We start from the raw sequence: 12,958 nt of genomic DNA, 5'->3' as shown, positions 1-12,958 counted from the left end.
CAATATAAACAAGTCACATTCATAAATGAATATTAATTTATAATAAGTATAAAAAATAATGGGTACAAATTGAAAATCTGTGGTTTGATTGTACTCTAAAGTCCAATAATTTTCAGTAATGCCACGCTGTGAGCTGGTGTGTGGTTCCATGGTGTAATGGTCAGCACTCTGGACTCTGAATCCAGCGATCCGAGTTCAAATCTCGGTGGGACCTAAAACTTTACTGCAGTTTAGCACCAGCCACTGAACCTCTAAGTTGGATGAACAGCATGTCTCGCTGGCTTCATGGTTAATACTCTGAACTTTAATTCTCTTGTAACGAAATACCTTGTGAATCTGGGTGTTGTGGTTTGGAAAGAGTTCCATAGTAACTTCTGAGCTGGTGAATCTGAATTCAAATCTCAGTGGAGACCGTTATCTACCTGATCTGTACTGTTAATCGTGTTACCAAGTAATGTCTGTGACAGAGCTTTGTATATACAATGTCTCGTGCTTGTTATTCTCCCACATTTTCAGTACACATGCATCCAAAGATGATGATAATAGGAACCAAACATGGAATGCTGAAAGTGGGACTCGAACCCACACCTGCAGATGAGACTGGGACATGAACGCAGCACCTTTGACTGCTCTGATACACTGATTGTGTGAGTGCCCAATGCATATTCTGTTCATATTGCACTGCTCTGAAAGTTGGTTCTCTTGGATCATATGGAGCCAATTAATGTTTTAGAAATTTGTATCCGGGTTCATTTTTGGAGTCACTCTGTCTGTTAGTCCATTTTTATGGCTGTTCCTAATGATTGGAAATCAGAACTTTGAGTGTTGGAAGCTTGTTTTACTTGAACTCAGATCCAACTAACATTTGAACTTAGACCACGTGATTCACAGTCAACGGTACCAACCAAGTGATTTGCATTCCTACCTCAGCAACACACCGCTACTGGATATGTGTCTATCTTAAAATTAAGTAAAGTTCTTTTTTAATATTTCACATTGTCCTATACCCTGAATATTAGACCTGTCAATAAATAAATTTTGGAATCAGTGTATTTAATAGTAGTTCAAGTCCAATGTCAGTGGTTCCATGGTGTAATGGTTAGCACTCTGGACTCTGAATCCAGCGATCCGAGTTCAAATCTCGGTGGAACCTGGTTTTGAGAAAAGGTGCACGCTGAATATTGTGGAAGAATCTCCTGTATTCCCCTGGTAGCTGTGTTTTGATTGTACTCATAAGTCAAAGTGCTTTCCTCTTGCGGTATCCCTTCTAACAAAATACTATTGGATACTAGGGGTCTTAGGTGGAACATTATTCTGTAGAACTCTAAGAAAGTGATCTCTTGGCTCCGTGGTGTAATGGTTTGCACTGTGGACTCTGAATCTGAATCTGGGGGTTCAGCTTTTTTTTTTGCCAGGCACATAAAATCTAAATATCTTTATCTGCATAGTTGCGGGAAAAAAAAATAAAATGTGTTTTTAGGTTGTTTAAATCTCTTAGTTTACTGTCATCCTATTTGTCTGACTGTGTGGAGTAGGCTGCTTTAGGGGTTTGTTATCTCATTAGACAATAAAGATGTTGATTGATAAAAGACTTTACAAATTAATAAATCCATGCATTCTCAAGACGTTTTCAAAACTTCTTCCATTCATCATCAAAGGTTGAATCATAATGTAATAGACATATCCAAAGTAGAATGTAATATTTTTACTTTTATTTTAAAATGTGATTATCTATGTCAATTTCTAATATTATGGATTATTATAAATATATTGTATAGCCTACTCTTTCTTTGTGTTTCTGTTGTGAATCCTTTCCTTTGATTAACTGGTAAAATGTTGGTAAAAAAAAAAAAAAAAAAGTTGCGTTGAACTGATCACATCCTTTAGGTGCTTTGGGAGCACTTCAGGTTGAGCAAACAGAAGTGTAGTTATAATTGTGACAAAACCAAAGGGATTATTTAAAAATCCAAAGCGATTCATTTACCTAAATTAGAAATAGGCCTACACATCTCTCCAGCAGCTGATAATAATTACAGCACGACAGACCACTAGTCGACCATACTTAAAATTACATTCTGAGTTTTGCCATTTTATTTCAAAGACAGCAGCACTATTACTTTACAAAACCACGCCAATACTTCACATTGTTATACCTCTATTCACCGTTAGATGTCACCATTGGTCAACGTCACAGGGACAACACAGCACAACAACATAATGGTAGAAACATGAACATATATTATGATAAGTGCATACCGGAGTGAAGAAACTATTTAAGAGTAAACAAGAGTATTATTGTGGCTTAAATAGTAGGAAAAAAAAACATATTTGTATTAGCCTATTTCTTTTACAATTTCAGTAGAAATGTAGACTTCATCATTTGGGGGGTAAATTAATACTCAGTGTTAAATACCTTAAAGATATGAATGAAATAGGAGCGGGAGAGTGAGTTGCTGTTTGTGTATTATTGACAGTCGTTACCAGTATTACTGGTAATAGTCTGGAAGGTAATCACGCATGCGCAGTGGTGATTTTGAGGAAGGCTGGATGATGATTTCATCTGTCGGAGCAGAGCGCCAACACACCGCTGTCCTCGCTGCGTTGCTCGAGAGCCTTAAACATATATTTTTATCTGACATGAGGCGTTTAATACAGAGATAGATTGATCTCCCTCCTCCACCCTCCTCCTCCACCCTTTCCTGCCCGGTGGTGTTTGCTCCAGCTGGAGGTCTGCCGCGGAGCGGCGGTCTCACAGGCCGCGAATCGGACCTTGTTTCTGGGAGGAGACCGAGCGGACTCGCTTCCCTGCTTTTTTTTTTTAGCGCCGCGAGCTGGGCTACGATGCGTCGCTGCTGCCGGTGTTTTTTCTCCACGGCGGGCCGCTGTGCAACGAGGCGGGTCCTTGGTTAGTCGCGGTGCCCCGGACGGGCTGACTCGGGAACACACCACACCTTTCAAGGTAACGTCTCTCCAGCTAAGCTAGCGTCGTTCACGAGTGCAGCGGTGCGAGCTAACGGCTAGTTAGCTGCTTTCCATGTTTTCACGCACGGCCGTCATCTAACGTAACGTTAGGGACATGTGGACATGTGGACCGGGTCACCTAACGTAATGTTAGGGACATGTGGACATGTGGACCGGGTCATCTAACGTAACGTTAGGGACATGTGGACATGTGGACCGGGTCATCTAACGTAACGTTAGGGACATGTGGACATGTGGACCGGGTCATCTAACGTAATGTTAGGGACATGTGGACATGTGGACCGGGTCATCTAACGTAATGTTAGGGACATGTGGACATGTGGACCGGGTCATCTAACGTAACGTTAGGGACATGTGGACCGGGTCATCTAACGTAATGTTAGGGACATGTGGACCGGGTCATCTAACGTAACGTTAGGGACATGTGGACATGTGGACCGGGTCATCTAACGTAATGTTAGGGACATGTGGACCGGGTCATCTAACGTAACGTTAGGGACATGTGGACATGTGGACCGGGTCATCTAACGTAACGTTAGGGACATGTGGACCGGGTCATCTAACGTAATGTTAGGGACATGTGGACCGGGTCATCTAACGTAATGTTAGGGACATGTGGACCGGGTCATCTAACGTAACGTTAGGGACATGTGGACCGGGTCATCTAACGTAATGTTAGGGACATGTGGACATGTGGACCGGGTCATCTAACGTAACGTTAGGGACATGTGGACCGGGTCAGCTCACCTCATGTTAGGGACATGTGGACCGGGTCAGCTGACGGCACTTCCCCTTGATAATGAAGTAACACCCGCAAACCAACATTAAAATCCAGCTGTAATCCAGCGGTCGTCTTAAAGTCCCAACAAGCCCGCTGTGGGCCGTTGATGGTGATGTTGAGATTATGTTATTATAATAATAATAATACATAATAAAACAATGTGACAGTAACCGAGCTTCACTTTAGTTTTCTGGGGGAAACGAAGACAACATCCCGTGGGACGTCCTGCAGTCAGATCAATTATACATGTTTATCACTGCTGTGGTGTATTTCAGTAAAACACAAGAGATGTCAAGAAATCAGCTTCCTGATGGAGAAATTAAAAGTGAAAGTACTTTGATTGTGATGCAGGCACCTCGACAGAAGTTTGATTGTCTGCTTGTCTTCCTGCAGACTGTCTTTAATTGTTATAATAATCTTTATCACCATAATTGCACGGCACTTTTTAAAACCAAATTATCAGTGCAGTTCATCCACTTGTTTGTGGTCTTGCGTGCACTTGCTGCCAAGTAATTTTCATTCAGTCTGATCACAAAAGGAAGACCGTCGTTGTGGACTACTACAGCACACCACGTGCTTGTCACAGTGTACACAATGACCAGAGTTTCATTCTTGTTTTCAGGGCTGTTTTACGTCACCGTGGCTTCACTGTAGGTGAATTTAAGTGGCGGGTCCTGTAAAGATACCGTCTCTACTCTGTCATCAAGCCTTTGACATCATGAACGATATGCCTGCACAGACGCCACTTTGATCCTTCTGTCTCAACCACCACATGTAGGAATAATGGACCACTTAAATGAGGATAAAACACTGAACCTAAACACAATTCAGTAATAATGGATAAACACCAGATGCAGTGAGATTTTATTTGTTTATTTACTGATGATTTTCTCTAATTGAGCATCCAGCCACTCACAAGCTGTTCCAAGCAAATGTGCAACTTGACAGATTGTGGATTGCTAATATCCTGTTATTTGGACATGTCCCTTTCTCAGCAGTATGTTCTGTATAATTTTGACTTAAACGGTATGTTTTTCTGTTGGTTTTTTTTGTTTTTTTTTAAAGGATGGATGTTGATTTGTGTGCTGGCGGGGACAGTACTAGGAGAAAAGTAGACTTGGCTGGGGTTGCAGAAGGCACAATGGACGTTGTACCGTCGGAGATGTACGACTCTGCCAGAGCAAAAATAGCTGCCAACCTGCGGTGGCTGTTTGCCAAAGCCTATGGCATTGGTAAGTAATTTAATTTACATTTATGCTCCACTAATACTCCACTCCGGTACATTTCCTTTTTGCATTTACAGGCTGCTGTATAGCTTACTTGTAAATGATAACCACTGTATATATAGACATGCATGCATATTTCTGACCACGGAGAGTTCTTGAGAATATTTTACTGGTATTCTCTGTGGTATCTCAGATGGCATTGCTGGAACAATGCGTTTACTCTTCTCAACACACTGATGGTCAGCAGATTGCGTTGTGCTTCAGCAGACAAACTTTGACAGCAAAAACCCAAGAGAAAGAAATATCTTTGCATGTGTGCACTCGAGCCAACACCAATTCCCCCGTGATAGTTGGCAACTGAAACGCCCTCTCTGACTGATCAGATCTTTCCATTCTTGTCGGGTGGCCAGAGAGACTGAACCCAAATCAGGCTGAGTGACAGGCACTGAGGATTAAGCTGTATTTGTTGGTCTGTACTCAGGGCATGGAAATTACTGATCTGCACTGCCAGTCACTCACTCCCTGTTAAGATTCTATCAGCATTAGTAGCTGAGCCTTTAGGCCAGATTTTCTTGACTTGTTTCTGGTTTTAACAGTCAAGAGTTGAATATATTTCAGGGATGAGTTGTGTGAAATTCAAGACAACCTTTTAAGGATCTGTTTTGTCGTGGCTACAGAGCCAGCAGCCTTAAAAGCAGCACTATCACTGCTTATCTTCTGTTGTGTAGTTGATGTCGTCAGTTTACTCTTTGGCTGGGTACGGCTGGTCACGTACATGATAAAGAAAGATATTTACTAGATGTCCTTAACTATTTATTTATGTGGTTATATGCATTTTCTTTAGATGTGAAGTTTGGGAGCTATTGAAGGCTTGTTGCCAGTTATTACATGCATCTAGGTAAGATTAACTAGACTTATTGTAAACCCTACCATTATGACTGCTACAGTTAAGCTGATTTGGAGGCGTATTGATTCAGTATTTATTTTGGAAGCTTTAGTTTGTTTTGCTGTGGAACTATTATAGTTTATACTGAAATATGTTTCTAATATGGAATACAAAATATAACAAATACTTGCTTAAAAATGAAACTCAAGTGTATAAATAAAAAATGTTTACGATATTGTTTATTGTTTATATACAGCCACTGGAGCCAGATAAACGTTGTTTGGCACATAGTGTTTCTGACCGAGATACAGAACATATCTCGGTTTTATTGTGAGTCAGTGTGCGCAGCACTTCTTATCACAGGCTGTTTAATGGCAACTAACAGTCATATGTGGGGGTTGTTTTGTATTTTTTTATTTCTTGCTTCTGAGTTAGCTTGATTTCCTAACATGTAACTAACCATCATTAGGAGCTTCACTACTGTGACAGTTGTTGAAACGTTCAGTGTGTCCTATAGACCAGCTGAGACGGGTGATATGTTTTCATATTGAATACACAATGAATTATTACAGACCATGTCTTCTAGGTTGTCCTTGTGCTTACATGTATATTAACCATGAGGAAAAATATTGTGTGTGAATGCCGGCCTAATGTTTCCTTCACTCACTTAATACATTTTTAACATCTATGCTCAGACATGCCAGAAGAGAACATCTTGACTGTTTGGCCGGTGATTAATCATGAGTGTCTGAAAATGCTGCCGGATTAATATAAGCGAGTACAGCCACTGTTTTGCTGAAGGGCTGCTCGTTACCTTTTTGATGTGCTACAGGGTGTCTCCTTCCCATAGCGGTTGAGCTATTCAGACGAAGCCTCATCTATCTGCTGTATAAGTCCCATCACTCACTGCTTTGCATGTCTGATGCATCAGTTTATTCTCTGGTCAAACCATCTGCCATTATTTCCGAGGCTCATATAAGCTTTCCTTTGTGGCCTCGTACATATCTGTGGTCATTACACAGATTTCCTAATGCCACTGAAGCATTCATTCAAAACAAGTGACAGTCAAATCTGAGTTTTAATGGTAATTCAGGTTATAGATAGGAAGTTATTGTTTGTTTAAACCCGTCTTTGCTCGAGGGTTCATTACTGAGGCTCATCTTGTCCTCTGAGCTCATACCCAGGGTCGGAGGCATTTGCTTGAATATTTCACCGTCTGCCATCATAGGCTTCTGCTAATGATGCAGGCCGAAAGAAGGAGCGTAAGAGAATCTTCCTACTGATAAAAACAATGCATCTCAGATCAACTTGGGTGGAGATATTGTTCTGTTGCAACATAAATCCCACAGCAGCCTCAAAGCTTTAACGTCCCAGAAGGAGGCAACTCTCAGGTGCAGCTGAGATTATCTTCCCCCCTGGGAACTCAGTAAATTAGGCCCATTTTATTTTCACCTCATGGCTCATATGGTGTCTGCTACAATGCTAAAGATGCACAGTTGTTTGCTTTGCTTGTGCAGTGACTGACAGATCTAAACAGTGATGTGTAAACAGTTGGATGTGACGTGGGTTCATTTGTGAATAAGTGCGACTGTCGTGTGATGCGGTGGTTGTCAGGGATTTGTATTCATCTGCGTGGTTCTCCTCTTCCCTGTGTTTGATCGTGCAAGTCTGTATTTGTGTACATGCTCTCCTGTCCTCCTGCCCTGTGAATGTGCCACAGCTGCTCCCACCCCGAGCGACAGACAGCCAGACACAACACCGCCGTGACAGAGAGCCCGTCATGGTTGCAGACACATTGCTGGTCCTTGCTCTGCCTGCCTGTGCAGATCATGGTATAGTGCTGGTCATGGTTGGCTGACTCTGCTGTAACACCTCCTGGGTCTTGTTGCCAGGCCCGGTCTCCATGCTCCACCCCAACCCAGTTAGTATGTTTTTCAGCCTGGCCCTGGGATGCAGGAAGGTGGGGGGCAGCTGCCACAGGACATCAGTGTCTGTGGAATGAAGTCAATCGTGAAGACTCGCCCTGGCAGACCTCTTTGTTTTCATACACAATTACTCCCACTGTTCCCATGTGTTTACATTCACAGACACGGCTCTCCAGGAATGACCCAAACCGCTAGGTGTTACGCACAATAGATTAATGTTGTTGTACAACAACATCCTTATTTCCACCATGTGTTTGGGGGCAGACAGCATATTGGCAAGGCATGTGTTACAGTGATGCTTGTCGAATACACAATACAGGATCAATGTGATCCGAGCATTTGCAGCTACTGAAAGAAGGTCAGTCACATTCAACTTACCATTTAAATTCATGCCTCTTTGCAATTGCACTCTCGCATGACAACAAATCTTCATCTATGCATTAGCAGGGAGAACCAGTAGTTTTTAATTGCTTGCTATGTTGTGTGAGCAAATCACAGTCACAGTTCACAGTTATCACAGTCTTGTGACTGTGATAAGCCTTGTGAATTGTGCACACGGAAAAGCACAGATAAAAACAAATATAACATCAGAAGAGAGATGAGCAACAGTTCACTTTAGATGAATCACAAAAACTAAGAAAGAAATTGAGTAAACTGGGAAACCCCACCTGTGATGAGAAGTAAGGAAACTTATCCAATCCTTGTTCTGATTAAAATGTTCCCATACTGAAGAAATTGTCACAGTCTGTTGTTGATTTGGAGTAAAATAATAATGATCATGGTCAAGAGCACCTTAAATACAATGAATGACCAATCATGAATGATGAAGGCCTCAAAAACAACTGGAATAGAATGAGAGCTTGACCATGTAAACATCTACAAAGTGAATTGAATTCGGACCAAAAAAAAATAAATCAAAATCTAATTTTCCAGAACGTGCAGCTTTAAGCGACATTGTGATATGTGTCTGCTAGGTCATGGTTTTATACTTATTTTCCACCATGTTTTAGATATTACTCGAAGCGTAGTTTGCTTCCTGACTTGTGCAGTTCAGCTTTTGTGCTTGGTACATTATCATCCACAACAGCAGCTGGAAGAAGCCGCCTGCCCGCCTCCCTGTTTTTGTGAACAGGAGATTGCTGACGAGTGGCTCCCTTTATCCGGTCAGTCAGTGCAGGCACCAAGAACACATCACATACACACATACAGGTTATACTGTATTACTCAGCTCAGAGTGCAAAACAGATTCAACAGAACAAGGTTATTTCTACCATCACACTATATTGTGTAGTGCAGGAATTTGGAAAGGTTTTGTGCATTATTTCACCTATTTTAATCCTAAATGTGTGGTTTGTGTTTTGTGCACGCCTCCAGCTGGCTGCTTCATCCCATGCCCTTATATGGCTGTGGTTTCTGGTTATGAGAATGACTTCACATCCAAAGCAACAGAATCGCCTCTTTTCGTTTTTGTGGCTATTGTTAAATTAGTGCTGGCAAAGACCACCGTGTCACCTGAGAAGCATGACCTCACGGAGGACTTGGCTTTGCAAGGATCTCTTTCCCATGATTGTAAGCTATTACTTACAATCACAAATGGCCATCTTATGCTCCAAGTAAACTAAAGCTGGCCGAGAACAAATATTACGTAGAAAGGATATGCTTTGTTGCGTTCCTGCAGCCTGTTGACACTGTTGAAGTTTGTTAGGCGTAGGCTGACGTAGACGGAGATTTTATTTCTGCTTCATCATGGGTATCTTGTATATTTTTATCTGACCAGCTAACCTATATAACTGTCTTCAATTAAGGTAACAGTTTGAGCTAGCTGAAGCTAAACTGCACGTACTTTCTCAGGAGAACATGGCGATGCCACATGGTTCAACTACTATCGCTCTCTCTATTGCAGACCATATTCCAGATGATTTAAGGGACCCGTTCTACACTGACCAGTATGACCAGGAGCACATCAAGCCGCCTGTTATTCGTCTCCTGCTGTCCAGCGAGCTTTACTGCCGAGTCTGCGCCCTCATCCTCAAAACGGAGCAGGCGGTGTCTCTTCAGTCCCACCTGTCCGTCATCCAGGCTCTGTCCAGGAAGGGCATTTATGTCGTTGAGAGTGACGACACACCTGTCACAGAGGGGGATCTGGCCTGTATGCCCATCAAGATGGTAAGTGGATGCACTGAAAGCTGATTTACACACTTTGGTAGTTTCCTAATAAAACGACTGGGAATCCCTTTTGATAACCGAGTTCTAAGTAAATTAAAACTTTCCATCCCAATGTGTGCTTATTGATCGTTTTCACATGTAGCTACTGCTTTGGGAGAAATTTAAATTCAGTAATAACGAGATGTCGGTACTCTTACTGATCACTCTTGTGTTACAAGTTACTAAATGTAACTTGTAACACGGCTTGCCTGTGAGAGAAGAAGGAAACCAGGCCAGAAGCTATAACAACCTTTCTCATTACCTGCAACAACACCAGCTCTTTCCGCTTCTGATGTATTATCTTATCACAGTGAAATCAGTGGAAGTAGCTTGTGCTTTTATCCTGATCCAGCAGTGCCAGAGATCTCCGCTACAGGCTTCTGGGTCGCAAAGACGCCTTTAATGTGTTGATTGTACACATTAACTTGGAAAAATTATACGTCTAAAATGTTTTCAATTGCAATTCACATTCATACACAACTGAGTTTTGGCATGTTTTGCTGCTTCATGAAGTGGAGCAGTGTCCAGATTATTTGGTTGCATCCTTATCAGCTATATTCAAATTAGCAGGTGGAATTTGACTGTCGTGCTAGTTGTGTGAGGACTTGCCAAGCAAAGCGGGGCTGAGATTAAGGTGTGAGCGTGATTGTTCGTGTGCCGTTTTATCTAGTCTGTCATGAAGGTGTTTAACCAAACTTTATTTTCCCCATCTATGTTTTCTCATGTCCATAACCGAACACCTGTTCTCATCTCTTACTGGAAAACTTTTGTAGCACAGCTGGTCTTTTTTCCAAATGTAATACTCGCTCGTGTTTTTATTTACAGTTAACAGTTGTAACATATGTTAAAAGGAAGCATCTCATTATCAGCACACCAGCGTTTTTATGTTGAAAGCCAGCAGTGACAATTAGGATGGACCACAATTAATTATTACATTTCATTTTTTGGTGGCAACAAATAATTGTTGTTTTTGATTAAAATGTGTTCATTTTTGGTTATTTTGGGTTATTATGGTTATTTTTGGTCATTAGGTCAAGAAATGGTAAAGGACATTCTTCAGAATTCTCCAACAGCCAAGTTGACATATTCAGATTGAAAACCAGAACTGTTTGGTGCGACATGCTCTCTGGTCCAAACACTTACTGTCAGAAGTCTCTTTTTGTCTACTGCCCACCACACGGAGCTCATGCTGAATATAAACACAACACCTCTGCTCACTTTGTCCGCTGACAATTCATTCAACATGGTTGCATCCTCAATGTTGACAAAAATAGAGAGGAAGGCAGTATTAGTATTATTATGCAGTCCTAAAACGGAAATTGCACTGCTGGAATTAATGGTTAATTTAAGTATATTATACATTTGTTGCCGTGTCTAAATGGAAACTTCTTATTTGATCTATTTCACAATTTGTAGTTTAGAGGTCGGATAATTTCAGACTTTGTAAATCTAAATGTAATCGGAGGATGTGTGTCGATGTCCAACTCTCATTCATGCGGTGTTCTGATCAGGAAGAGCATGTTTTATTCAAACCGCATTGCTTTAACTCGTGTTCATAAGCATCCTATTTGCTGCATTTTTCAAGATTTGACCTCCTGACTTGTTCTTAAAAAATACTATATCAGTATAATATAAAATGTAATATATATTTCTACACACACACACACACACACAGACAACTGAAAAGCGGAGGCCTGTGCATCAGGCTTTGGTTTAATCAGGGCATCAGTGTTAAGAGGGTTACTCGAGTGCTAATACTTCTTAAAATGGATTTTATTGTCTGTGATATCGTTCTCATCAATCCATTAAGAGCATTTGCTAAATGTTGGCACTTGAAAATCTTTGATGCTTTATCATTCCGTTTTGAATCCCTGTTATCCAGCTTTGCTTCCCTGCCTTTCATTAGTTTGCTTCTACATGTGGACAGTCCATTTGTGCAGGACTGTGGCGACTTTCTCTGTTGACCGTTTCGGCCATCTTGGTGCGAGTGTACTGCTTATCTTAATAGGTTGAATATCCTCAGTATGTAACCCACATCTGTGTAACCTGAATGAACAGCGCCACGTCACAGCGTAGTGAATGAAGTACTGAACCACCACCCCCTCCCCCCGCCTCCACACACACACACACACACACACACACACACACACACACACACACACACACACACACACACACACACACACACACACACACACACACACACACACACACCTGTGGCAGTGAGATCCTGTGTCTCGTGATTTCACCAAGAGCACTTCGCACAGGATAGGATGAACACCAACCAGCTCACTTGCTCACAGCCATCTTCCTACCCTTTTGTTACCATGGAAACCAGCAATGGTGTTGAGCAGGCCTCCTCTCTGCAGGCTGACTAGTAAGTGATGCGCGTCTGCTTTTCCTACTGGCGGCCTTACAGAATAATCCACACAGGCTAGTGTGTAAGCAACCAGACACAAAGCCTGGTGAGGGGATGGAAAATCCTGTGCAGGACACCACTTATCTCTGATAGACTGTTGGAACCCCCCCCTCCCAGTTTGCTGACTTGACAAGGCGTTTCCATAGCAACCTGCATTTTCCTACTTTGCCTGCGTGTGTGTGTGTGTGTGTGTGTGTGTGTGTGTGTGTGTGTGTGTGTGTGTGTGTGTGTGTGTGTGTGTGTGTGTGTGTGTGTGTGTGTGTGTGTGTGTGTGTGTGTGTGTGTGTGTGTGTGTGTGTGAATGAAAGGGATCCTATACCTGCAGACAGCTCTTGTGCATTTAGTCTGACTCTTGTTGGTGCTGCCTTGGCTTTGAAAGCCTTGAGAGGCGAGCCCTCCTTCTCTCCGGCTAACTTCAACTTTTGTCTGTGTATGTGTGTGCACGGTGTCTGTCTGTCTGTGTGCACAGTGTCTGTCTGTCTGTCTGTCTGTGTGCTGTGTGCACAGAGCTCGGGGCAACAGCAGCTCCTGCTC

The 12,958-nt window shown here is 42.2% G+C and overlaps 1 protein-coding gene and 2 non-coding genes across 5 annotated transcripts in view; all 3 read left to right on the top strand.

The window, feature by feature from the left end:
* Positions 1–142: 142 nt before the first annotated feature.
* trnaq-cug (transfer RNA glutamine (anticodon CUG)) lies at positions 143–214 on the top strand. Its single transcript has one exon. It is a non-coding gene; the product is annotated as a tRNA-Gln (tRNA).
* Positions 215–1,081: 867 nt separating this feature from the next.
* Positions 1,082–1,153, top strand: trnaq-cug (transfer RNA glutamine (anticodon CUG)). The gene has a single exon. It is a non-coding gene; the product is annotated as a tRNA-Gln (tRNA).
* Positions 1,154–2,539: 1,386 nt separating this feature from the next.
* The window catches only part of camsap1b (calmodulin regulated spectrin-associated protein 1b), a 28,206-nt gene continuing 17,787 nt past the window's right edge, over positions 2,540–12,958 (top strand). For all 3 annotated transcript variants that reach the window (XM_069706504.1, XM_069706503.1, XM_069706502.1), the window contains exons 1-3: positions 2,540–2,959; positions 4,829–4,995; positions 9,704–9,966. In XM_069706504.1, coding sequence (XP_069562605.1) covers positions 4,830–4,995; positions 9,704–9,966 — 429 coding nt within the window. In that variant the 5' untranslated portion in view covers positions 2,540–2,959; position 4,829. The remainder of the gene's footprint in view (positions 2,960–4,828; positions 4,996–9,703; positions 9,967–12,958) is intronic.

The sequence above is a fragment of the Brachyistius frenatus genome, unplaced genomic scaffold (assembly GCF_029030835.1).
Source record: "Brachyistius frenatus isolate BFR_SWC_R1_liver_20210118 unplaced genomic scaffold, ASM2903083v1 Contig_63, whole genome shotgun sequence".
NCBI classification, from domain to species: Eukaryota; Metazoa; Chordata; class Actinopteri; family Embiotocidae; genus Brachyistius; species Brachyistius frenatus.
Note: the sequence above shows the minus strand (reverse complement) of the source record. Positions and strands in the feature narration are given on the sequence as shown.